The sequence below is a fragment of the Penicillium digitatum genome, chromosome 1 (genome assembly GCF_016767815.1).
Source record: "Penicillium digitatum chromosome 1, complete sequence".
NCBI classification, from domain to species: Eukaryota; Fungi; Ascomycota; class Eurotiomycetes; order Eurotiales; family Aspergillaceae; genus Penicillium; species Penicillium digitatum.
The window spans coordinates 2,364,977-2,390,023 of NC_089384.1; the positions used below are offsets into that span (position 1 = coordinate 2,364,977).

General features: G+C 49.5%; 8 protein-coding genes across 8 annotated transcripts; 5 read left to right on the top strand and 3 right to left on the bottom strand.

The window, feature by feature from the left end:
• Positions 1–922: 922 nt before the first annotated feature.
• Positions 923–1,615, top strand: Pdw03_3118 (Metal-dependent phosphohydrolase, HD domain; the record flags this gene model as incomplete). Its single annotated transcript, XM_066100392.1, has 3 exons — positions 923–1,040; positions 1,104–1,385; positions 1,440–1,615. The coding sequence occupies 3 exons, from the start codon at positions 923–925 to the stop codon at positions 1,613–1,615; spliced, it is 576 nt and encodes a 191-aa protein (XP_065955792.1).
• Positions 1,616–2,286: 671 nt separating this feature from the next.
• Pdw03_3119 (HD superfamily hydrolase, putative) lies at positions 2,287–2,994 on the top strand (the record flags this gene model as incomplete). The annotated part of the gene is made up of 1 exon (XM_014677022.1): positions 2,287–2,994. One exon carries the CDS (start codon positions 2,287–2,289, stop codon positions 2,992–2,994), a length of 708 nt encoding a protein of 235 aa, XP_014532508.1.
• Positions 2,995–3,371: 377 nt separating this feature from the next.
• Pdw03_3120 (F-actin capping protein beta subunit) lies at positions 3,372–4,509 on the top strand (the record flags this gene model as incomplete). Its single annotated transcript, XM_014677021.1, has 5 exons — positions 3,372–3,400; positions 3,544–3,923; positions 3,993–4,262; positions 4,334–4,381; positions 4,436–4,509. 5 exons carry the CDS (start codon positions 3,372–3,374, stop codon positions 4,507–4,509), a joined length of 801 nt encoding a protein of 266 aa, XP_014532507.1.
• A 299-nt stretch (positions 4,510–4,808) lies between these two features.
• Pdw03_3121 (Mediator complex, subunit Med11) lies at positions 4,809–5,408 on the bottom strand (the record flags this gene model as incomplete). The annotated part of the gene is made up of 2 exons (XM_014677020.1): positions 4,809–5,273; positions 5,328–5,408. The coding sequence occupies 2 exons, from the start codon at positions 5,406–5,408 to the stop codon at positions 4,809–4,811; spliced, it is 546 nt and encodes a 181-aa protein (XP_014532506.1).
• Positions 5,409–5,830: 422 nt separating this feature from the next.
• On the top strand, positions 5,831–9,236 carry Pdw03_3122 (LisH dimerization motif; the record flags this gene model as incomplete). Its single annotated transcript, XM_066100393.1, has 5 exons — positions 5,831–6,019; positions 7,042–7,180; positions 7,235–7,278; positions 7,329–8,143; positions 8,198–9,236. 5 exons carry the CDS (start codon positions 5,831–5,833, stop codon positions 9,234–9,236), a joined length of 2,226 nt encoding a protein of 741 aa, XP_065955793.1.
• Positions 9,237–9,769: 533 nt separating this feature from the next.
• Positions 9,770–11,336, bottom strand: Pdw03_3123 (Protein phosphatase methylesterase 1; the record flags this gene model as incomplete). Its single annotated transcript, XM_014677018.2, has 5 exons — positions 9,770–9,978; positions 10,049–10,302; positions 10,358–10,448; positions 10,507–11,045; positions 11,149–11,336. The coding sequence occupies 5 exons, from the start codon at positions 11,334–11,336 to the stop codon at positions 9,770–9,772; spliced, it is 1,281 nt and encodes a 426-aa protein (XP_014532504.2).
• Positions 11,337–12,029: 693 nt separating this feature from the next.
• On the bottom strand, positions 12,030–19,781 carry Pdw03_3124 (polyketide synthase; the record flags this gene model as incomplete). Its single annotated transcript, XM_014677017.2, has 11 exons — positions 12,030–12,196; positions 12,261–12,927; positions 12,984–14,771; positions 14,958–17,329; positions 17,396–18,335; positions 18,409–18,771; positions 18,836–19,104; positions 19,167–19,311; positions 19,371–19,553; positions 19,611–19,656; positions 19,723–19,781. The coding sequence occupies 11 exons, from the start codon at positions 19,779–19,781 to the stop codon at positions 12,030–12,032; spliced, it is 6,999 nt and encodes a 2,332-aa protein (XP_014532503.2).
• Positions 19,782–21,683: 1,902 nt separating this feature from the next.
• On the top strand, positions 21,684–24,955 carry Pdw03_3125 (NRPS-like enzyme, putative; the record flags this gene model as incomplete). The annotated part of the gene is made up of 3 exons (XM_014677015.2): positions 21,684–21,968; positions 22,018–24,480; positions 24,545–24,955. The coding sequence occupies 3 exons, from the start codon at positions 21,684–21,686 to the stop codon at positions 24,953–24,955; spliced, it is 3,159 nt and encodes a 1,052-aa protein (XP_014532501.2).
• Positions 24,956–25,047: the final 92 nt, after the last annotated feature.

Below are 25,047 nucleotides of genomic sequence, written 5' to 3' on the forward strand. Positions count from 1 at the left end.
GTAGTTGAAAGGCGTTCCCAGTGCACTTCGCATGTTCTCGCGTCGCGTCGCGTAGTCAGGTGATAAAGTAGTGTTTGTAAAGTTTGCATTTGACCCTTGCCCAGGTGCGCCAAATCTTTGAAAGCACTTCATTTCCCAAATGGCCAAGCCTAGACGAGCTACGGATTATATACTACCTACAAAGGTGCTGGCGGAATTCCTATTTCATGAGTATCCATCGCATTTCACATGTGCCTGGTCCCATTGCCCCTTTTATAATCGCCGTTCTATCTTGATGTCCCACCTCACAATCAGTAGCCCCATGGTTGCGTGCAATGGATGATGTATTCCGTACCAACTGCAACCTTACGTCTATCTTTTCTGCTCTTTGTGACTTTCAATTTTCTATTTCCCAGCTCTGAGGGCCAATGGGAACGGCAGTATATCGCAGCGAATAAAGGACTGGTCCCTTGCTCACAAGCTAATGCCTGAACTCAATCAATTTTGTCCAACTTGACGAGTCTGGTGTCACCAATGGTCTCAATTTGAGACAAAAAAGAGATTTCATTTCTAAGGGAGAGTTGTCCTGCACAGTACCCTTTCCCGGGGAAGTAAGATCATCGCCGTGCATCATGAATGGACTTGGCCCGTCAAAACCAAAGCGCCAAATCTTGACATCCTCAGAATGAATCTGAGACATCACACATGTGAATCCATGGTGAACCTGTTTTTGTCTCTAGGTTTTGTTTTGAGGCAAAGTAGAAGTCAGTGCCAAGGGTATCCGTTTGCCTTGTGGGCTTGTTGTCAATGATATTTAATACTTCGCTATTTGCCCGTTTCCCACCCAACATCTACCACTCTTTTTTTTTCAATAAACTGTCTCTACTTCCCATCGCTTTTTCCTTTACTGATCTGATCATTCCTTGATTTGTGTGTACTTAACATGAAGTTCAGCATCCTTGCACTCTCGGCCTTGCTGGCCTTCGTCGCGGCCGCAGACACTACCACCTTGAATCCTTCAACCATTACTACCACTGCCGAGATTGAATGCGCCAAGAGCTGTGAGTTGCCTTTTCTCGCGGTCTCTAGTCCCTAGCTTGTTACTAATCCAGCCTCAACTGTAGGCGATGCAACAGATATCTGCTGCACAGCCAAGTGCTACCATGTACCCTGTCCCAGCGATAACCAAGTAAATGACACCAACAAGTGTGTCTCTGCCTGCCCTCAGGGTAACGGCTCTCCGGCCGACACCCAGAAGTATGCCGAGTGTGAGCAATCTTGCTATAACTCCCACTTCTGGGGCGGCAACGGTAGCGGTGCAACTACAACCTACTCTTCCCCAACCTCCAGCACGGGCAGCACTACCACACAGACTAGCTCTGACTCGTCGGGCACTGATTCCACGTGTATGTCCACATTCACCTTGGTCGATACGGAACCCTGCTAACATCATCCCTCAGCTTTGAGCAACAATGACAGCAATGACAACATCGATAAAAATGGTTCTACCTCCTCGGCCACTGCTACTAGCTCCTCGGGCTTCTCGCAGCAAACCACCAACGCCGCTGCTAATGTGAAGCTCGGTGCCTCCGCTGCTGGTCTTTTTGGCTTGGTTGTTGCTGCCCTTGCTCTGTGACCAGATCGAATTAAGTCATCGGTCCACGATCTTGTAATTTGGCATGGTCGTATAGGACTATCCCCGGTCTGGATCTTTGGGGTAGCCCCGTTGGCCCTGTAACATAATTTTCCTTTCTTCCGTATGATGTTGTCTTGGATATCAGTTACGAGCTTTTTTCCAAAAGGCCCGATAGATTTTTCGACCGTTTTAATCAACTTTCTCTTAGAATACAATCATAGACCTTGCATAGCGAGCTCTCAACATTATAGTCACAACGCTTTCTTTGCGGACCAGTCCCCGCAAAGTTGGCACCTCACATGCACAATTAAGGGGCCTGTCTTTATCTATCAAATATGGAGCTGTTCGCACAATTCCATGGAAACATACGGTTTACAAAATTCAGGATTACAAAATGCATCCTGGGGTAATCTCCGTGGCCATATGTTGGCGCGAAAAAAACGAGTCAAATATTCACCGCCAAGAATTATTTACTGCCGGGGGGGGGGGGGGTGGAAATTGGGGATTTTCTTCAGAATGTGGTGCTGTTGCCTAGAAACATAGCATCCAAGAGTCCCTTTACTATAAAATTCCAACTTACACCATTGGCACAAGTCCTGGGTATCATTCAGTCCGTATCATCGTGCAAAAAACCTCCCAATCCCCCCAAAACTGGGTTCAAAGGGCCCACAATGGATGATGCCAGCGAAGAATTCCAAGCGCTCTTCAGCAAGATGTCCGCTTTCGTGACTGATTGCATGTCAGGCCACGACCCATCTCATAACCCAGCACATGTCCACAGAGTGGGAGCGCTTGCCAACAAGATCCTGGAAGCAGAGCGGGCATTACACCCAACCACGGAATACAACGGGGCAGTTGTCAAACTTGCAGCACTGTTGCATGATATTGGTGACAGAAAGTACCTATCCAAAATGGATGCAGCTCCTAGAAGCCAAGAGCTCAACTCAATGACAATGGTCGAGCACGCGCTCCTTGCGCGGGGTGCGACGCCAGAACTCGCATCCAGGGTGCAGACGATCGTGTCACATGTTTCTTATACGACTGAATGCAAGGACCCGGTGTTGATCCGGAGGATGATTGAAGAGGATGGGTTTGTCGAGCTTGGAGTTGTCCAGGACGCTGATCGACTTGATGCTATAGGGGCTGTTGGAATTGGCAGGTGTTTTACCTTCCTTGGAGCTGTAGGGAAAAAGTACTGCGTTGATGGGAAATGGGAGATGGATAATTCTATTGAGCATTTTGGGGACAAGTTGGTTAAGCTGGAGGGGATGATGAAGACTGCCACGGGGAGGAAGATGGCTAGGGTACGGACAGAAAGGTTGAATGTCTTTGCGGGGTGGTGGCAGGAGGAGATGAGTCTCGCTACTGCTTCTCCTTAAAAACAGACAAATCTAGCACAGAATCATCTCATGTCTCTGATTTTCTCCATTACTTGCCAACCCCCTGAAGATCCAACAATCGCCTGTCTTCTCCATGAAGACCTTGTAGAAAGTGGGACAATTTCATACGCTGGATAAGGAATTAAAGATCGCCAAAGAATGCAGAAGATGAAAATGAAAGTCGGTAGCCATACAGTGGTGTAGTCTATTCTCGTCTTCTTATGGGTGCTGTCGAAGTTGATAAATTGCAATGCAATGGCTATAGTTAGATATTGGATTCTGCCACGCATGTAGCCCGAAATACGCACGCACCTCACCTGCCCAAGATCAACACCGCCATTCGTTAAGCAACAGATATACAACAAACCTTCGCAACCATGGCTGATGCACAATTTGACAGCGCACTGTGAGTAACCTGTCTCGCTACCCATATGACACTATAGACCCCTTTGCCCCCCGACTATGTCACTCGCCATGACAATCCCAGACCCCGATGCAACCCCGCCCCATGCAGTCGGAGACAAGTGAGCTGACCATCCCCTTCTGCAGCGACCTCCTTCGGCGCCTAAACCCGCGGGACACCAAGACCAACTTGCAAGCAATCACTTCAATCGTCCCCGAGCTCACAGAAGACCTCCTTTCCTCTGTTGATCAGCCCCTGGAGATTCGTCGCTGCCCGCAAAGCAACCGTGACTATCTGCTCTGTGACTACAACCGCGACGGTGATAGCTACCGGTCACCATGGAGCAATGAGTTTTATCCTCCACTTGAGGATGGCACCGTGCCCAGTGAACGAGTGCGCAAGCTCGAGGTTGCCGCCAACGAGTCGTTCGATGTTTACCGCGAACTGTACTATGAAGGAGGTGTGGGGAGTGTTTATTTCTGGGATTTGGACGATGGATTTGCTGGTGTAATTCTATTGAAGAAGGGTGCGTTACGAACTGACAGCGGATTACTTTCCATGCTTTACATTGCGACTGACTTTCAATTTCGATTAGGTGTCACCCCGGGTTCCCAGAGCTCCGGCGAATGGGACAGTATTCATGTTTTCGAGGCCACCGACCGCGCTCGCATGTCCCACTACAAACTCACTAGTACCGTTATCCTCCACCTGGCCAACAAAACCGAGGCTCTTGGTGATATGGACCTTAGCGGGAACATGACTCGCCAAGTGGAAGTTGATTTGCCTGTGGAGTCGGATGCTAGTCATGTCGCCAATGTAGGCAGGCTGGTCGAAGATATGGAATTGAAGATGCGAAACTTGCTACGTATGTTTCGTTCTCTCGTCGTCATGTACTGGTTTGAGGAGTTTATGCTGACCTAGGCTTTCATATCACAGAGGAGGTGTACTTCGGCAAGGCGAAGGATGTAGTTGGCGAGCTCCGAAGTAAGTGGATGCACATAGTACCCATGCCACTACAATATGCTAACTTGAATCTAGGCTTGGGCCCCCTGTCTGATGCGAACAGAGACCGGGAAACCCAGCGGGAAATGATCATGTCTATGCAGAAGTAGTCATTTTAACTGTCCCGACAATTGTCTTGCTCGACTTCGCCGACGAACTATACCTGTCGATGCGATTCCGTTTTGTATAGCGCAGTTTTGTGAATATATGCTCGAACACTGATCCATACACACTTTGTGCTTAGCATTGGCTACAGATGTACTTGGCTCGCTTTAATTATACGTATCATCTTCCAATGGGACTTGTTGTATTTGTAACTTCAGTGCCAGTGGCAGCATATAGCCTGGGGTATCATAAACGCATGAAGCAAGCTCGACCAATTGCGCCAAATGAACGAATATCTCATCACTTAATCCACCTGCATGTCCTCCAGTCCATTCACTGGCCTAGAATCCTTGCTTGTCTCGGATGGCTTTTGCATCTGCTCAACGAATTGACGAGCAGCCGCCCACAATTCGGCCTCCTTATCTTTTCCAACTGTATCCTTCCGGCTATTGAGCCGACTGATATCCAGTGAGTTTGGAGCTCGCGATTTCACTCCTGCGACTCCTTCGTTTCTGGCTGCAGCTTTTGTCTCTCCTGCACGCGAGGGCCTCTCGGGACCTACGAGAGATGATTCCTCCAGGGAGTAGATCTGGCGGCGGAGGAACACGTCAGCTGAGGATAGAAGCGCGAAGTATTTCGCGCTTGCTTCTTTGAACCGCGTTTTGTGTGAGTCGAGTGATCCATCTGGCGCAACGGAGGAGGGGCCCGGTTTGGCATTGGTCAAGGCTTGGATCGCGAGACCAGCAGAATGAAGAAGTCTCGTAACATCCTGAAAATGAAAATTTAGAAAATTGCTCCTGCATAAATTACATGACCGTAGTACCTTGTCCATATCATTCAGCTGTCGAATGCGATCGGCAGAGGTAAAGATAGGTAGCTCTTGCGCCGGTGCTTTTTCGCTCATTTTCAATGATCTGGGGTTTTATCTGGGGTTATATGAAGAAGAAGATAGATAGTTGTGTCCGCATTGAAATCAACTCCACCGAATTTTTGATTGTAGGATGAGAGATCGAGATCGCAACAGAGATGGGAAGCTTGACGGTTGCAGTCACGTGTTGGAAGCTGGGAAGGTCTTAATAAGCGGTGAGGTAGCCCAGCTCGTCGGGATATCAAATTCAAGATATCAAATCCACTATTCTATCGGTGAACGCTCAAAGTCCCATATAACTTTGGGCGCTATATACATTAGAAAAAACACTGATATCTGACCACCTAAGTCCATCGTATAAATCGCCGACGATTGTACGCAACCCGGCTCCGTTGCCATCCATCCTCCGTCGCAGTTTGAGGATCTGTCTCGAAGTTGTCATCGATTAGTCGTCGATTATGTCGGCACCTGGCGGAGCCCCAAGCCCTGGACCTCGCAGTGGCAGTATGGGACCAGGTGTAAACGGCAACGGAATGGCGATGCCTTCCCAGCAACCATTACCTGGAACACCCGTTCACTCTGCACCAACTCCAGGACCCAGTGCACCACCAAGTGGTGCTATGTCACAGCAGAATTTGAACCAAATAGTAGGTACCATTGTGATTTATTTGTGCGTTATCTTACGGTTTTTTTTGTGCCACTGTGTTGTCCCTTTGCGATGATTGTGTTTTGGAATCTGCCGAGTTTGAGACTCTTGATGTATGGCGACGTCTCCACCGGATTTCCCGCAGAACATGATGAAAGAGATCCAATACAGAGGACTCTAAGGCATTTTTCATCAACATCAACAATATTGAAGATGCTACGAGCCCTTGATTACCCTGTTCCTTAGCTATTGCATCCCTTGGATGATGATCGTGGTCGATGATTGAGAACTCAAGGTAGCGCATCACAACGTCCGTGATTTGGTTGATGCGACAAGGCCAGGCACCTTTCGTATATTGGACATTGCTGCCGCCTGTGGATGGTGGCAGAAGTCTATGACGGGGGACCGCACGGGTTTCTTTGCAATGCCGACAGTCTGGTTCATTTCACAGACCTCAAAGAGCATTGGCAGCTAGCTGTTATTGCGTATTCCAACTCAAGACTTGCGATCAAGCCCTGCGATTGAGTACCCAGGGAATCACAACTCAGACTCATCCACCGTCTTCTTCACGTGGCTCTCACCCAAAAAACATTCTTCACACTTCCACAACTATCAGTCATTCGCTTCATAACCTATCAACCCAAACATCTATTTCATCTTCACTCAAAACACACCACCGCTTGCAACCCGTCACCGGAACCACTGTTGCTATGCCAGCTCGGGACGAGGACTGGCAGTCTTCTCGCCGGCGGCCGCCTCGCCGGCGACACCCGACCTCGTTGACCCAGAATATCAAGAATTATGATAAGCCGGTGGCGGCAGATGTGACTCCAGCCCAATCTGCGCTGCGTCCACCCATTACGAAGCCTTTGAAATCTCTCACCATCGAGGAGACACGCGCACGTGAACAGGCTGTCTGTTTGCTCACTCAGGCCCCTCACATCACGCCCTACTTGTCTTGCGTTTTTTTTTTGCGTTAAAAAGTTTTGTTAGAGTCTTACGCTGACTTTTCATCGTTTTTAGGTTATTGATTATTTGGCCAAAAAGGGCTACAGCCGCACAGAAGCAATGTTGCGCATGGAGTCTGCCAACCAGGAGATTGATGGACGTCCACTCCCTCAGCTTGGGGAAGATTCTCGTCCCAAGACTAGACAAGGCTTTGGTAAGCTGGGTAGTCCACCCAGGTGATTCAACATACCCACTAATCCAATTCTAGATTTACTGAAGAATTGGGTTGAGGAAAATCTTGATCTGTACAAGGTGCGACAAACAAAGAGCGACTTGACAACTCGACGCTAATTCTCTCACAGCCTGAACTTCGGCGTGTTCTATGGCCGCTCTTTGTCTATTCTTTTTTCAATATGGTCACTTCCTTCTATCCCCAGGATGCGAAATCGTTCTTTGAAACCAACAAGAACATGTTCCTTCCTGAGCATACCGATGACGTCCGCCATTTCGAGCCTATCAGCCTACCGGAGCACCTGCAGGACAACTCCGTTGCTAAGCTTTACCGAAACAACAAATACCGCGTTGTGTTGAGCAACCCCGCTTACACCAATCTTCTCCAGTTCCTGGAAAGCAAGGATAAAGAGGGAGGTTCTGTCATGAACGCAATTCTCAGCAGTTTTTGCTCAGTGAAAACTTTAGACAGAGCAGCAGATGACCGATTCAGTTTCGCTGCCATGTTGAACCAGATTAATGCTGACCAGACCTTCCCTGCTGAGGATGAAGGCATTCCGGGACATCACCCTGGGTCAGCTTATACCGGTGACAACCCGGCCATGGCCGGTACACTTCCCCGCTTGAAGCTCGGAAGACTCGCTATGGAGCAACTTCTAGAGGAGGACGTGCGGGCCGAACTGGCTGAGGAAGATATGAAACAACCTCCTGCCGCTGGCCGTAACACGCTCATTCAGGAGTTTGACCAAATGATTAAAAATGAAGACGACGACGAAGCTCCTAATCGAGCAGATCTTCCTTTCCCTCAATCCACTGCTCGTGACGTCCATATTGAGGTGAAGAAAGTCATGGAACATCGCGACCGGTTCGAGATCAAGGCTCGCACAGGTGGTGTCGGTCCTGGACTCAGTGTGTGCATGTTCACATTCCACAACACTTACGATGGGTATTTTCACCCGAATTGTCCTTGCGATACAAAGCTTCACTAACAAATTCACAGAGTTAGTTGCATGGACTTTTCAGATGACAGCCAGCTTGTTGCCGTCGGATTCCAGCAGTCATATATCCGAATCTGGAGCCTTGATGGCACGAACATTCAAGCTGCCGACCCTGACTTTGATAACTCGCCACCTGCCAGCTCGCGCCGTCTTATCGGCCATGCTGGTCCAGTCACTGCCGTTGCATTCCAGCCGTGCGCGTCTGCTCGCGAGGGCCTTTCGGGGAATGATAAGGTTGCCACCAATGCGCGCTGGTTGCTTTCATCATCCATGGACAAAACAATTCGCCTTTGGTCTCTTGACAGCTGGCAATGTATGGTCGTATACAAAGGGCACGACCACCCTGTTTGGGACCTAAGCTGGGGACCCTTTAGTCATTACTTTGTCTCCGGTGGATCTGACCGGACCGCCCGTTTGTGGGTTAGTGATCAAATCCGCCAACAACGTATCTTCGTCGGTCATGATCATGATGTGGATGTTGTTTGCTTCCATCCCAACTCGGCCTATATTTTCACCGCCAGCTCTGATCACACTGTCCGCATGTGGGCTGTTTCAACTGGTAATGCTGTCCGCATGTTCACTGGCCACACTGGCAACATCACCGCCATGGAGTGCAGTCGTGATGGAAAGCTTCTAGCATCTGCTGATGACCAGGGTTGCATCTTCTTGTGGGATCTTGCTCCTGGTAGACTGCTGAAGCGCATGCGTGGTCACGGCAAGGGCGGAATCTGGTCAATCAGCTGGAGCGTGGAGTCTACGGTGCTGGTTTCCGGTGGAGCTGATGGCACCGTGCGAGTTTGGGATGTTGCAGGCTCCCAGGAAACTACTCAAGGTGGCCGTATCATCGGTGAAACGGGCACTGGAACCAGACTGGATGCAGCAACAAACCCCTCGACAAGCCAAACCAAGAAAAAGAAGGGAAAAGACGTCGTTGTCACAGCCGACCAAATCAGCGCTTTCCCGACTAAGAAGTCTCCTGTCTACAAGGTCAAGTTCACCAATATGAACTTGGTGGTTGCTGGTGGTGCCTATTTGCCTTGAATTGGCACCTAGGTCCGCTTTTCTTGCCGTCATTCCCGCCTTTTTTTTTCCCCTCTCAGAATACCCTTACTCCTCCTTGTATTATCATATCTCTTTTCACGATCCGCGCATGACGATTCCGTTTGATGGAATCCCGGTGGCGTTCGGAATCTCGAAAACTTGATTCTCGGTGTTTGTCTATGGAGAGGCACGAACCATGTACCGTGCCCAGCAGCTCTTTTTCTCCTGTTTCTTTGCTCTATGTTCATTACAGCGTGGTGGCATGAACCCTCGGACTGAGGGCTGGACTCCTGGCTGCCCACCCGGGCCCAGGGATAATATCAACCAGCACGAAATTGAAACGCTTTCTGCCTAACTAATTTTTATTTCCGTACATGGGAGTCGCTTAATTCCATCCATTGTATGCGTAATCACCTTAAAGAAAGTTGCTAATAGATCAGGCCTTTGCCCAAGAAGGACATGTTGACATCTATGAATGGCCTTTCATTGGATATTATATCTCACCTCAAAACACCGAGACAAATCACAAGATACTATCTCATGTGCCCTGTAGAGCCACCAGGAGCACCAGTCCCCTTCTTCATCGCCGCTGATGCCTGCATATCTGCCACCTTGGGCGGAAGCACCAATGCGCTCCGGTCGTTTCGTCGGTAAAAGTCCGCCAGAATCTGCGCGGTCTTCGCAGGTTGGTCCTCATGAACGAAATGACCTGCTTCAGGGAAGACCTGGAGTTGGTATTTGCCTATGGTACTGAAGTGAGCATGACGTCCGAGAATTACAGATGGCTAACAGATAGATTTCGAACCCCGTACCTTGCATCTGCCCGATCATCAACTCTTTGTCTAATCTGTCGGTTCCAGCAAGTAGTAGCAGCTTTCCACCTCGTGCATCGAGGAACTTTCTACTCAGGCCAACAAACCAGTTTTCCCAGAAAGGTTTCGTTGCGGAGAGGTTGGTGCGCCACACCCACGGACGGGACGGGTCGCTAGGCTCGTTTTCTTCAAATAAGAGGGAAGGAACCGAGGCGCGAGCGGAAATGGTGTTCCGGATTGTGCGGGAGCGAGTGCTTGTGTCATTGATTAGCCATGATGGAAAAAAGCACAGTCGAGATGGAGACGTACTGCCATTCAATTCCAGATGAAAGGGTTGAGAATCGGGTTGGGCGGGTTGAAAGATATTTCTCCATACTCTGGAGGGCATCTATCGCAGACCCTATCGAAGAAATATAGATATTAGCGTATGATAGACATCAACCAGACGGCGAGAATACCTTCAACTACGTCAAGTACCGCGTACGCCAATAGCTTCGGGCCCAGCTCTCCTTTCTTCGCGACATCTGTAATCACCGCACCACCTAGACTGTGCCCAACTAGAATGATATCAGGTAGCTTCTCCCAGCCCATCCTAGTCTGTGTTTGGTAGATGACATGGACTAGATCCCGACTCAGAGTCTCAAGACAAAGGTCAAGCTCAACCTGCCCCGAGGATTCAGCCTGGGCTGCCGCTGATGTAGACGGAGTTCCATCGCCCGCCTTACTATTCAGTGTGGTCACGACGGTACGGCCATGGCTTCGAGCATCCAGTGACAAGATCCCCGCCTTTGGGAGGATCTTCCGAATCTCTTCTGCGCACGTCGCGAAGGAAAGCCCGGATGAACCGGCCCCATGGTGCATGATAAAAAGAGGGCCTGATTCAGATGGCGGTGTTAAATAGACATGGTGCACAATATGAAGATTATCCACATCCTCTGGCAGGAAGAGCTCCTGGTCAAAGAAGTCTGCCCATGTCAAAGAGGGTTGAGATGATAGTCTATGGTCTTACATTAGCTTTATTTCTCAACATTCATCCGGCATGATTCAAGTCGCCAATTGGTTCCAATTCGAACCCATGGAAATTGCCGGAGTTAACGAACCGTCGGCCCGTTCGGGCGAAAAGCTGTCGCGTGTGGGACGGGACCATCGTCCCGGTTGACGACAGCGACGACGTCGACGAGTCGTCCTCCCATGTATCCTCTGACTGGCTCATTGATTCAGGCCTTGGTGCTTCTGGTGGAAACTTGGCCAGTTTTGACTTGACAAATGATTTCTGAAAGTCACTCATTTCAAGTGGATACCGCGGCTATGTCGATCAAAAGGAGGGGTGCACGGCAGAGGGCTGTTGGATGTGCGTTCGTTTCCGTTTAGTACCATCAAATTCTCAACGCGAAATGGCTTTTGGTAGAAATAAAATCGAGTTCATTCACATCGGATGACTGCTGTGTCGGCAGCTACTGCTGACTAATCTCATCGCTGGTCTTCCCTGCCGTCAATTCCCTTTGATGGGCATCTTAGCGTTGCCATTCATCGATTGGCCTGAGTCGTACGGCTGCCATACGCTTCGCGATCTGACGGGCGTATACCCTAGCCCTTCTTCTTCTACACTTCGAGAGGTCTATGAAATCAATCTAGATACACTAAATGACCTAACAGAGTTACGGAGTAGAGAACTGTCGAGATTAACATAGATACGGGGTGGTAGATAAATAGGGGGCCAACCAAAAGTGAGAGAAGCTTATGTCCAAAAAAACATCAGAGAAAATAAAATCGACAGGCAACAGATGCCAGGAGTTGCAGTAACCAATTTAAATGTGGCTAGCACTAGGAAGGCCTCCCTCAACTAAATGCACAAGTTTGGACACAGCTCAGGTTCGACAAAAATTCTATTGTATGCTTCGCTTCGCTCACGTCTCTTCCCATCAAAAATAAAAGTGCCCGAACAGGAAAGGCTACAGCGTCAATACCTTCGCCGTGAACTCTACCACATGTTCTCTAGCTTGGAAATAGTCACATATGAGCTCTCTCGGGCAATCCTCTCCGACAAAGCCCTCAAGGGCTGCGATCCTAGAAACTCGAAGGATGATAATTCAGCCCCCATCTCGCGTGAAACCCAATTTTGGACTTCGACTGCCTTGAGGGAATCGACTAGAAGAGTTAGGATCGCTGAATGGCACAAAAAGAGAATAAAAAAAAGGTCCACTGGACTCACCTCCCAAGGCAGATAGAGGCAATTCTGGGTCAATTGAGTCAGACGAGGCAGCCATGGCACTCGCTAGATACTCCTGCAACCCCTGAACAACGACGTGTATAGCCTCGTCAATAGAACCGGCCCTCTTGAGCAGGGAACTAGTCTTAACGGAGCCAGTACCTGTGTTGGCAGGGAGCGGCAAGATTCGATGATCAAACTTGCGGTCGTAGTGCCACGATGCACCTCCCTCCCGAGACAAATTGTCGGTCAATCCTGCAATGATCTGCGCCGGTACCGGCACCTGGCGATGCAGAATCAACCGCAGTAGTGTCTGCAGCTCGTGAGTAAGGATCTCCGTGCCTTCCAAATGACTATATCGTCGGCGACGCTGTTCAGGCGACTCAGTAACATCACCCACTCCACTCGCGTCGGGAACCAGGCCAATATTGATACTGTTTCCTGGGAGCCCATGAGCTCGTCGCCAGTTCATCAGCTCATCCATGAACGCATTGCCCGCAGCATAGTTGGACTGTCCTATGTTGCCGACCACACTAGCGACAGAAGACAAGGTGACGAAGAAATCCAATTCTTCGTCGGCTAGGAGGCGGTGCAAATTGAGGGTTCCAGAAATCTTGGCCTCAGTGGAGAGCTTCCAATCTTCGAATGTCAATTTCTCAAACATAGCATCCTTTCGTATGTCAGCCTGCCTGCCCTTGACAAAAGACAAAAAAGCAGTTAACTTACCTTGAGCACTGTTGCACACTGTAAAACACCTTTGACCTGCCACTTATTCTCGCGAACTTGGGCAACGAGTTTCCGAACATTGTTCTCCATGGAAATGTCGCAGCGTATGACGTCGATTTGACAGCCCTGGCTCGTGAGCTTGTAAATAGCCGGTCTGAAAGCATCTTGTATGACACCTGAACGCGAAAGAAACACAAGATGACGTGCGCCGTTTTCGACAAGAGTGCTAGCTGAGGCCAAGCCCAGCGTGCCAATTCCACCGGCCAGAATGAAGGTATGTTCACGGGGCAGGTATACATCATCCATTGGTAGAGCGGGTTCAATGAGCACATCACCAGGAACAGTGAGATTTATAGTTGCTCTTGAACCGGTATTGTGAGCATGGTCTTTTGCATCGGTCCATTCGGCAACGGGGAAGACGCTGGTGGGATGGAGGCAATGTTGGGAGCACACGGCAGCCATAGCGCGACGGAAAGTGGAGTAGACCTGATCAGCTTGCTCCTTGAACAGGATGTTCAAGTTTAAATAGGAGAAGGTGCAGCCTTTCTCTAGGAATGAGTTAGGTAAAGCCGCCGGTGTCATGTCCCCGCTGATATCAACATAATGCCCCCCAAGGCGCAAGCTCTGAGCGGCGAGTCGGCCAGTGGAGCCACCAATACATGATACAACAGCAGATACACCTTTGCCGCCCGACAAGTGACCGATTGTCGTATGAAGGGCGCCGTCAACGCACATGACGCGTTGGGGTGGAACTGGATACTGAGAAATGACTTCGTCGGCGTCCACCACAGTTGTTGTCGCCACGTAAACTTGCATTCCTGGGACCATGAGAGCACAGTTGAGGATTGCCCGCAGTGTTTGGCTAAGGGGCCCAACCACGAGGAAACAGTCGTGCGGGCCGAGGCGTGCGGTATCAAACAGAGAGGTAAACGCTAAGGTATAGGCCAGAGGGACTGACGCTGACTGCTCCAACGTCAGTCCCGTTGGAAGCCTCGCAATGGCAGATATAGGGACTCGCACACGGGTTGCTAGCGCGATTTCTAATTCACTGCCAGGCTTCAGCAGGACAACCGTGTCTCCCACCGCGAAGTCTGCGGTTGCCGCACCTCCTAGAGCTTTTATGGTTCCGACTGCTTCAAGAGCGTTTATTCCCGCTTCAGGCGTTTTGCCCGAAGACTCATCTGGCAGTGCGATAGTTTGCAGTTGCACTTGCACTTCAACCTGATCGTTTGGTAGCGGAGCCACCAAGTCAGAATCCTCTACCCAATGGCCACGCTGGGTGTCCTGGGGGTCTCGCTGCAAACGGAGAGGGCGTCCATCATTACAGAGATGGCCCAGAATAGGCTGAGGACCATAGAGTAAAGTATCCATTGCCTTGTCCACCTGCTCGGCAGCAATCACCCGCGGTACCAGGATACGACCATCCTGGAACCGGAACTCCTGGTCATGGCTGGACCGATTGACCGGAGAGAGGGTCAGTTGCATTACGTGTAAGATACTCTGGGCAAAAAGGTGCTCATCACCAGCTTTCAGAGTTTCGAACTGCAGCTGTGGTAAAATTACACCGCGGTTTTCGTTGCGCAGCGTGCGAAGGAGTCCAGTGGTAGCGCCAAATGCAGCAGCACCAGCATCTTTGGCTGAAGCAGTGCTAGGAGAAATCCATAAGACATAATTGGCATCCAAAAGGGCCTGGAACTGCGCCATAGATTCTGCAGTCCAGGATGAAACCCATGGATGTTCAAGCTCGAGTAATGAGATGATCGTTTTGCCGACGAGATTTCCGACGTCCTGCACACTGACGTGACATATTCTCACGCAAATGGTGTCAAATATCTGCTCCAAGTCGAGTTTTAAAGTGTTAGGCATTTGCTCCGGATGCACCGTAAGCAGGTATACCGTCGAATCGAAGGACACGGGTCTAGTCTCTCGACGAGCGAGAACGAACCCTCCACGCCGCGTGAGACCCGCTCATACCCAGGTCGAGGATTTCTCGACATGGCTCAAAATATCCGATTCTGCAGCAGAGGTATGCAGAGCCAACCAGCCATCAGACTGAGCGATGGAACTAAATGTGGCAAGATTCGTTTCAATATCTGCAGCAGTCCGGATACTTGGTGTATCTACCAACACCACATCGAAAGATTTTTCATCCGCCAAGGCTGAAGAAAGGTTCTGTAGTGTTGCAATCTGTAGCACTTGGGCACTGGGAAGTAGTTCTTGAACTGCAACGGTCTGAGCCTGCGTAAGTGCATCTGTGCCTAACAGGACTACGGTGAGCTCCTGCAGACAGGACCGGTGGCATTTAGCCGGCATTAAGGGCTGAACAGCTTTTATAACCCGGCTGCTTTGGTCTGGTTGAGCGATAATGAGGGCTCGGACATCACCGCAGGTGTGACAGATGCGTTGCAGCCATTCGGATAGATGATCGTTGCCGGTTTGGCCGCCTACCGCATCCCACTTCGAGAATCTCGGATGCTCTATCCAGGAAATAGACGAATAATGGCTGATTTGGCTTTGGTCTGTAGCGCCAGCCGATTTCTTGGCTATTGGAACCCGACCGAGCCGAATGCCCTGTAGTAGAACAGTTGGCCGGCTCCAAGAGGCATCTGAAGCCATTGAGTCTGAACGTAATCCACCCGCATCTTGAGAACGAGTTGTAGTATAAATGTTAAATCGATCCCCGGCCTGAAAATCTATGTCAGTCGGCAGGTAGAGCTTCTCAACGCCGACCGGGATATTGGCATTTTGGTTGCCGAGTCCACCCGAACAGCTCAAAACCGCAGCCTGAAAGAGGGCATCGAGTGAGGTTGGATGCATGAAGTAGGCAGATTCCCGCTCATGGGACATCAGCCGCTTGGTATCGGGCACGACACCCTCAATCCATAGGCGAGGCTGGCTCTTGCAAAACAAAGCTCTGGAGATAGACCTGAAGGTAGGTCCCAGAGAAACACCCCCGGTCTTAGAGAGCCACTCATAGACAGCTTCAGCTTCGGTCTCGGATACAGCATCTTCCATGTTGCTGAAATGCTCTGTAGTTCGGCTCCAGTCTCTCGTGCTTATAGGGATACCCTGGTAATCGTGATGCATCACAAATGTGCCAACTGCATGCTTGATCCACGAGGCTCCCTTGGGCAACGAGAATAGGCCAAACTCATACCAACCTCGAACACCATGATGTGGTGCCACGTGAAGGACTATTTCAAGGCCGCGTTCGTCATCTGGAATAACGACACCCTGTAAGAACGAAAGGTCGTTGAATTCGATCCCTTTTAGTATTTCTTGGCTACTTGCTAGCTGACGCACAGCTTCGGCTACTAGTGCAACCATTCCTGCGGCTGGAAAGATGATGGAGCCGGCGACGACGTGATCCGATAACCATGGCATCTCGGAAACCCGAAGGAAGTTGCGCCAACGTGGCTCTATGTCATTCTGATACTCCCACGGAACACCGAGTAGATCATGACGAGGTTCTTTACGCCGCCAGAGCCGCGCTGATGCCACCGGCTCGTGCCAAAAGGAGGATTTGTGATTCCATGGGTACGATGGCAAGTCGGTGACGAGACCTGGGGTCGAACAGCTGATGCTAGAATTAACGGCTGCAATGTCTATCGTGGTACCAAGACTCCAGAGGAGCCCCGCGGCTTGTAGAGCAGTTTTGACGGCATCTGTATCCCGCTGAATGAGACCTTGGTAAGGTAACGCTGCCAAGCTACCATCAACGGAATGTAGGGTTTGGGTGAAAGGACCCTTTAATGCTTCATGCGGGCCAATCTCAAGGAAAGCGCCCCACTTCACAGGCACTAGGCGACGGCGTCCCTTGCGGGCCTCGGCCATCGTAGCTAACTTTGAGACCGCGGAGGCGAATTCTACGGTGCTGACCATGTTTTGTACCCAGTAGGCTGCACCCAAGTCTTTCGCGTGCACGCGCTCTGTCGTAACAGATGAAAACATAGCAATCGTGCCCTGGCGACCCTCTTGCGGTAGGATGCACTGTAGTGCTTCTTTGTACTCATCGGCCAAGTCGTACATATGTGGAGAATGATACGCCGTCTGGACCCGTAGCTTACGTGCGAATAACTTGTCAGCCTGAATCAGCTTTTCCAGCTGTTCAATCCGATCAGTATCTCCCGAGAGAGTGACACTTTGGGGGCTGTTGACACATGCTATTACAACAGATCCTAGAGGCATGGTGTTGATATACTCCTGGGCATTTGCAGCGGATATTCCAGCCGCCAACATGCCTCCTCTCCGTCCGTTTTGGGATAGCCGTAGAGATAGTATGCCCCGGAAATATGCAACGCGGATGGCGTCTTCATGAGTAAGGAAGCCAGCCGCGTATGCTGCGCCTATTCAATTCGTGAGTCCCAAAGCATTGATAGGCTAGAAAACCAGATGAGGATTCATTTTCTTACCTATTTCACCGCTGGAATGGCCCACGGTAGCTTTTGGGTGCACTCCCCAGCTGGCTAAAAGATCCACTAGGGCAATCTGCAAGGCACAGCATATTGATTGACTCCTATCGGGCTGATTTATGTGTGAAGAGGCGCCATCCGCCTCAATTTCCTCGACCAATTCCCAGGTGCAACCGAGACTCGAGAGAAGTTGCTGACTGCGTTTCACGCTCTGCGCGAAAATAGGGACTCTAAGGAGACTTCGACCCATTCCTGCCCACTGAGCTCCTTGTCCGGTAAAGATAAAAGCCAAGTTAGCATGGGAGGTCCGACTGGCCCGCGAGAAATGTGGTAGTCCCTGGTTTAGTGCATCAAGCAGCTCGGTTACAGAATCGGCCACTGCAAAGCTGCGGAAAGCCAATTGTGAGCGGCGGGTGCCCAATGTATGGGCGATATCCCGCAGTGACTCACCATTTCCAGCATCACTCAGAGTGTGAAGAAATGGCGTCCATTTCCGGATTATCCGGTCGATACCATCCTTGTCAGATGTGGAAAAGACAATCACCTGCGGAATCTTTTCCTCTGAAGTAGCAGTCACTTTCCTAGAAGAGCCAAAATATTCGGAGGCGCTTTCAATAATTGCGTGGGCATTCGAGCCACCAAAACCAAATGAGTTTATACTGACACGCCTGGGGAGATGCGGAGGCCAATGAATAGTCTCATCACTGAGTCGAAGCCTCCATTCGTTGAGATGAATCTTTGGGTTAATTTGAGAAAACCCTGCGTTTGGAACAAGAAAGCCCTTTTCAACACAGAGCACCGCTTTGATCAAACTTGCCACACCGGCTGCGCCTTCCGTGTGACCGATATTGCTCTTGACAGATCCGACATAAATGGGCATGTCATCGATGGATCGAGCAGCTCCTAGGGTGTCTCCAATAGCTGACAACTCATTTGGATCCTATAGGGATGAAGGCTCAGTGTCAACAGCCTGCTAAAATATTCCGGTGGTGAAAATCCAGTAGAATACTTACGCCAATCTCGGTGCCGGTCCCATGAGCTTCAAAATAAGTAGTCGCTCGCATAGAAAGTGAGCTTGAGCCATAGACCGTTCGAATCAGATCAGCCTGTGCTGCGCGATTTGGCATTGTAATACCCGGAGTGCGGCCATCTTGGTTCGTACCAGTGGCACGGATGACAGCCCGAATGGCATCTTTGTCTTCTAAGGCTCTGCTAAGGGGCTTCAACAAGACTGCACCCAGCCCTTCGCCCCGCCCGTAGCCATTCGCTTTCTTGTCAAAAGAATGGCTAATACCGTCAGCACTCAACATATGCATATATGAGAGGCGCTGCGTGAAGTTTGGGTGAAGAATAAGGCTAGCACCGGTGATAAGGGCCTACTTTGCAATGTTCTTATCAGATATCTATCAAAATCTCCGAAGAATTGAGAAAGCAACTTACCATATCACACTCACTAGCATGCAAAGCCTGAGTAGCTAGATGAAGAGCTGTCAAGCTAGAGGAGCAAGCAGTGTCGAGCATCACGCTCGGGCCCCGCAAATCAAAGAACCATGATAGTCGGTTGGCTAACATTGTCCTCCCGTTTCCAGTTGCCGAGTTGTGTGGCATATCATAGATATCACTGGTTGATAGCAATTCATAGTCATTTGTCATACAGCCAGAAAAGACCGCCGTTCGGCTACCGGAGAGAGTCTCTATGGGCATGCCACCTATGAGAAATTCGTTAGAAGCTTCTTGCCTCACAATTTCACTGAGTGATTGAGATAAACACCATTTTCGAAGGCTTCATAAGCTACCTCCAAGAGCAGGCGCTGTGCAGGGTCCATGCCAGCCGCTTCTTTGGCAGTGATGGAAAAGAAAGGGGCATCAAACCGGGATGGGTCTTCTTCCAAGAAGAATCCACTATCATGGTTAATCTTGAAGTCACTTGAATTAGTTCTCAACGCCGAATATACTTGTCGTTGTATTGACATACTGCCCCTTTACGATCGTGGCTCGGATGGTGCCAGCCCGATGGCTCATATCGGCTCGAAGGGACCTTGCAGTGGCCTGTCCGTCCTCGTAGTAGCATATCCCAAAAGCCATCTATAGAAGAGGCTTGTCCAGAAAAGCGGCAACCCATACCAATTACTGCAATTGGCTCAGGGCCCATTTCTGGCTGTTCAACAGGCATGATTACACAGGTTTTGTTGAAACCCCTTTGATAGAAGCTTACTTGAAGGCGATGTACAATCAAATGAATTGTCAGCGTTGATGAAAATCTAGATTCCAGAATCAGCCGAGGTGATCCTTTATACAGGTGTCTAGGATAGTGGATTTGGACCAACCGTGAATTAATATCCCAAGCTACTGCTGAAAATTTCCCAATGCCATAAAGTTGTAACATCATGATCAGAACCACTAAAAAAGTCTCAGTAATATGAGCTGTTGCACAACTTCCCTTTTTCTTGTTTCCGCCATTTGCGCGAGTGAACAGATGATGGGTGCGCAGCGTCTTTGAGATCTGAGCCACGTTTCCTTGTAAAGGCGACCAGATCAACGTCCTGGGTTCATCCTGTTACCATGCTTGGTAAACTGAGGGTCGTACAGAACGATTTAATTTTTGTCCACGGCATCATAGTGATCTTATGTGGCTGAAGGACTATCTGACAGCTGAGAGGAATAAATCGGGTGACTGAACATCATCTCTCTCTTGTTGAAATCATTTCCATACGATAGAGGATTTCTTTTCATCACATCCAGTGGAAAGGGGTTCTACCTGTGATTTCTACAAAGAGTTCCTCGCCTCTGGCCTCGCACCAGTAGACCTGCAGGAAGATTCGTTCCACAGATGTGGGGCAGATTTTGGTCTGTCAACAACCACTGCATTTATAGACGGACGTCGTGGGTTGTGGTGTACACTCCATGAGTTATCTGTAGATGGTGAATCGTCAGATTTTCGCGACTATTATTTTATGATTGAGCCATCGGCATGAATGGTTGAATCGGGTCCGGTGAAACAGCGTCATCTCGCGTATCTATGAGGCCGGCTTGACACCCAGTTCTGGAATATCACAGTTTAGTGAGGAAGCTAAACCATGCCACAAACAAGCAATATGACTGCTATCCAAGCTATCACCGTCCAATTACATGGCCATGCTGAGCTGCGCCCCTTTCTATTTCCGGAATAACCGAACCATTATATCTTGTGACGATTTACTCGCAGAAGAACCAGTCGTACATGTACGACCTTGGCGCAGAAATCATCTTAGATTATCACGATCCACAGGTAGGCGATTCAATTCGTGATTTGACGGATGATTCCCTAGACCTGGTGTTGGATATTGTTTCCACTCCACAATCGGCCGCCATTTGCGCCACCGCGATCTCCTCCACCGGAGGTAGTAACCCAGCACTACTGGACATTTGTTGCCCCCGCACAGATATCGAAACCCAAGTGTCGATGGCTTATTACGCAATGATTGGGAAGAGATATTCGATGGGTAAGACACAGATTGAAGGTGCAGCAAAGGACTTTGATTTTGCAGTCCAGTGGGCCAATGTTGTCGAGATCTAACTCTAAGATCGCCGCAATCATCCACACCGCTACCAAATAATGCTCCGTAGCCTTTACTTTAGGGGATTTCCGATGAGCTTCTGCTGCTGCGTGATGGGAAGGTGCGAGCATCCAAACTGGTCTATTGCGCGGATGAAACAGCAAAAACACGGAGCGAACCGCTTTAGAGCGCCGTTCTTAGACCAGAAATCGGGAGATAGGGTTTTTATCATCTAGATACTATCAGACTCCCGACGGGTTTATTTGATAGATCGGAGCGCATTTAGCGTCGTTTCGGGTTAGGTACTTGTTGTGCTATTATTCTCTATGAAGGACTTGAAAATCACAAATTAAGAAAATGTAACTTTTGGAGGTGGCAATGGTTTCAAAATCCTCAATTTTATTTTTGGGGCTTGAAAGTCTTCAATCCTCTGTGAAGTCATGGTCAGGGTTTCACTCACACCAGAGACTAGAAGCCTATTCGGAAGTTGATCCGTATGAAAGTACATAAAATAGATCCCTGAGATCCATAAGAGTTGGCTCACACATCAAAACTAATGCAATAAATCACGCGGAAGTCAAAGATCGACGACAAATGTGACACAGCCTGATATTGTTAGCTACGTGGTGCATTTCCCAGGACTCCCAACAAAGGTTAAATACCAATATCATTGACCTCTTAGCAGTTCTGGATTTAAGTCGTCCAATCTGATCTACCTTTAATTTGATCTTATCCAGATCTCATATTGGAAAATGGCGTTGGGACCTGTGGAAGGCAGGCTTCTCACCCAAGTCTTGGACGACCTCGCCCAGAAAAGCCCCAATTCTCTCTATTGCATTCATCCTGTCTCATATGGCAGCAAAGAAGACTGGCGTGAAATTTCATTTGGGGAGTTTGCCTTAGCAGTCAATCGACTGGCTTGGTGGATTACCCAAAAGCTGGGTGGCCAGGGGCAGCGAACGGTTTTGGCCTACATTGGCACCAATGACTTGAGATACGGGGCATTCATGCTAGCATGCATGAAGACCGGACATACAGTGAGATAACTTAGACCCCTGGATTGCATCATCTAATCCCATACTGTAGTCTTTGATGCTTTCGACAAGGAATTCTCTACAGGCGCATCGGCATCTTCTAGCGGCCACCAAGTGCTCCGTGCTCGTTGATGGAAGCGAAAAATCCCAATTAAGATACATGCTTGACGAGCTGCAAGCAGCTTGTACCGATTCCCCGCTTGAACGCTGGCAGATTGGCCCCATGTGGGATATTTTTGCATCAGATCCTGTTCCTTCTTATCCACACACGGTGAACTACGCAGATGTTGAGGATCTGGCCGCTATCATCATCCACAGCTCCGGTACTACGGGGAATCCCAAGCCCGTAGTCGTGACCCATGGGTACCTGGCAACCATCGATAATATGCAGACACTGCCTGTGCCTGAAGGGCGGCAGACTGCTCAAATGTTTTTGCTCCAACAAGGCCAACTACGTTTCTTCCACAGTCCACTATTTCACTTCATGGGACTGGTATGTATCGCCGAGTGTCTCTATTTCAAAACTCCCTTTTTACTGGCACCGGATCGTCCACTGACCACGAGTCTGTTTGTTCACATCATGAACAAAGAAAATCCTCCCGTATGGGGGCTGCTCACACCATACACTCTTGAGACACTGGCTGCCTCTGAGGAAGGGTTGCAAGCTCTGGCTAAGCTTTCCGCAGTCAACTATGGCGGTGCACCCATGGGACAAGCTACTGGAGAGAGGCTATCTTCCATAGTCATATTGCAGACTTTGATTGGGAGTAGCGAAACCAGCTATACGCCCACACTACTCTGCGAAGATCCTGCCGATTGGGGTTATCTTGAATGGAACCCAGCATTTGAACTGCGAATGGAAAGCGTTGGTGACGATTTGTGGCAGTTGATCTTGCCCCGTCCAAAGACACGCCAATATCATGGAATCTTCCACTCATTTCCACATCTTACACAATATCGAACCGGTGATTTGTTTCGGCCCCATCCATCCAAGCCTGGATTGTGGCATTATGAAGGGCGAAGCGATGATGTCATTGTTTTGAAAAATGGGGAGAAATTTAACCCTACTGCCGCTGAAAAGCTGGTGGAATCCCATCATCTCATCAAACACGCGGCTATATTTGGTCAGGACCGTTTCCAGGCAACTCTGCTGCTTGAGCCTGAGTGGAAGCAGCTGCCTTCGGCATGGACACCCGACTGGCTGAAACTAACGCTTTGGCCCTTGGTTGAAAAAGCCAATTCCCTCTTGCCCGGTCACGGAAAGATTTTTGAAAGCCATATGGTCATTGCATCCAGTGATAACCCTTTTTCCCTGTCCCCAAAAGGAACCTTGCGCAGACGCGAAATTGCGAGATCGTATAGAACCATTCTAGACGAGCTATATGAGCCCCAGAAACCGATGCCACAGCGCACTGGTCAATTCAATGAAGCACCAGGAACAACTTTTTCTGAAATTCAGGAGTGGATCCAGGAAATAGTAGCACATATTCTTGCTCTTAACACTGTTGGTCGCCAGAGTGACTTTGCCAGCCTGGGAATGGACTCACTTCAAGTCGTCCGGCTTTCTCAGGTCCTGCAAAATGCCGAGAAGAACATGCAATTGGTCGAAGGCCCGGTAACATGGACCAGCGAGATGATTTATGACCTAGCGAGTATCCCGAATATGGCTAACACTCTCTACCGGCGCATCCATGGCCGGTCCCCGGAGACAGATGCAACAGAAACTCGCACTTGGCCACGAGAAGATCTCTTAACCAAGTTGATTTGGGAACAAGCACAATTCCTTGGCTCCGGTGGATTGACTGTGGCTTTGACCGGATCAACTGGGGAGCTGGGAAGCTATCTCCTGAACACATTGGTCCAGGATCCTTCAATAAAACAGATCTATTGTTTGAATCGCTCAGGTGACGCTGCGGAACGGCAATTGGCAAGTTTTGAAAAGAAGCACTTGTCCAGCGTTTGGCTGGCAGAAACATCTCGCGTGAAGTTCTGGCTTAGTCATCTCGATGAAGAGTACCTAGGTCTGGCGCCAGAAAGGTACAACTTCCTTAAACAAAATGTTGATGTGATCATCCACAATGCCTGGCCTGTGGACTTTAACCAACCAATCGCTAATTTTCAACCTCAAATCACTGGGGTCCGGCGACTTCTGACACTCGTTGAAAATTCGGTTCACAACGCAGATTTTCATTTTGTCTCATCCGTCTCCGCTGTCTTGGGTCAGTCGTCGGTGCCAGGATCGACCATCATGGAAACCCTGCAGAGCATGAACAAACCACTTCGATTGGGATATGGTGAGTCGAAGTATGTGGGTGAAGCTCTCTGTAGTATTTCTTCTCAGCGCAGCGTATCTCGGATCACTATCCACCGAGTTGGACAACTCGGTGGTCCTTCCAACCTGGAAGCAGGCATGTGGAATCCACGTGATTGGTTACCATCTCTTGTACGGTCATCACACACTATGGGCACAATTCCTGATAGCTTGGGTCCGTTCCAGGTGGACTGGTTGCCGATTGTAAGTCGTCCCTAATCGCCACGCAGCCCCGTAGAAACTCACCAAAGATGGACAATTTTGACAGGATGCTGCCGCTCGTATAATGAATGAGATTGTCCAAACTCAGCGCAGCAAATTGCCTTCTGAAATGACGATTTATCACATATTAAATCCACATACGACAGATTGGAAGGAAGTGGTCGGTACAGTTGCTAAGGCATGCGAGGCCAACATAGTCTCACTCGCTGAATGGGTTCGAATGCTGGAGTTGCAGGCTGCTAATGGTGCCACTGATCTCCGCCGCCTTCCCGCCGCCGGCCTCTTAAGTTTCTTCCAAATGCTCGTCAGACAAGAGGATCTTCCAAGGCCTAGGCTAGATTTCAGCAATACCAAAAGGGACAGCACAACAATGTGTGCCCAAGGCCCTGTCGATCAGGAGTTGATGGAGGTGTGGCTAAGCCAGTGGAAGGAGTGGATCCCAGAACTGGCTATTTGAAATGTCAGGTTTTGAAACGTTTCAGCTTAGTGTCGAATGCGAAGTTGCATGGCAGAAATTATACCAGGGGGGCCCGACTGACCTCTCTCGCT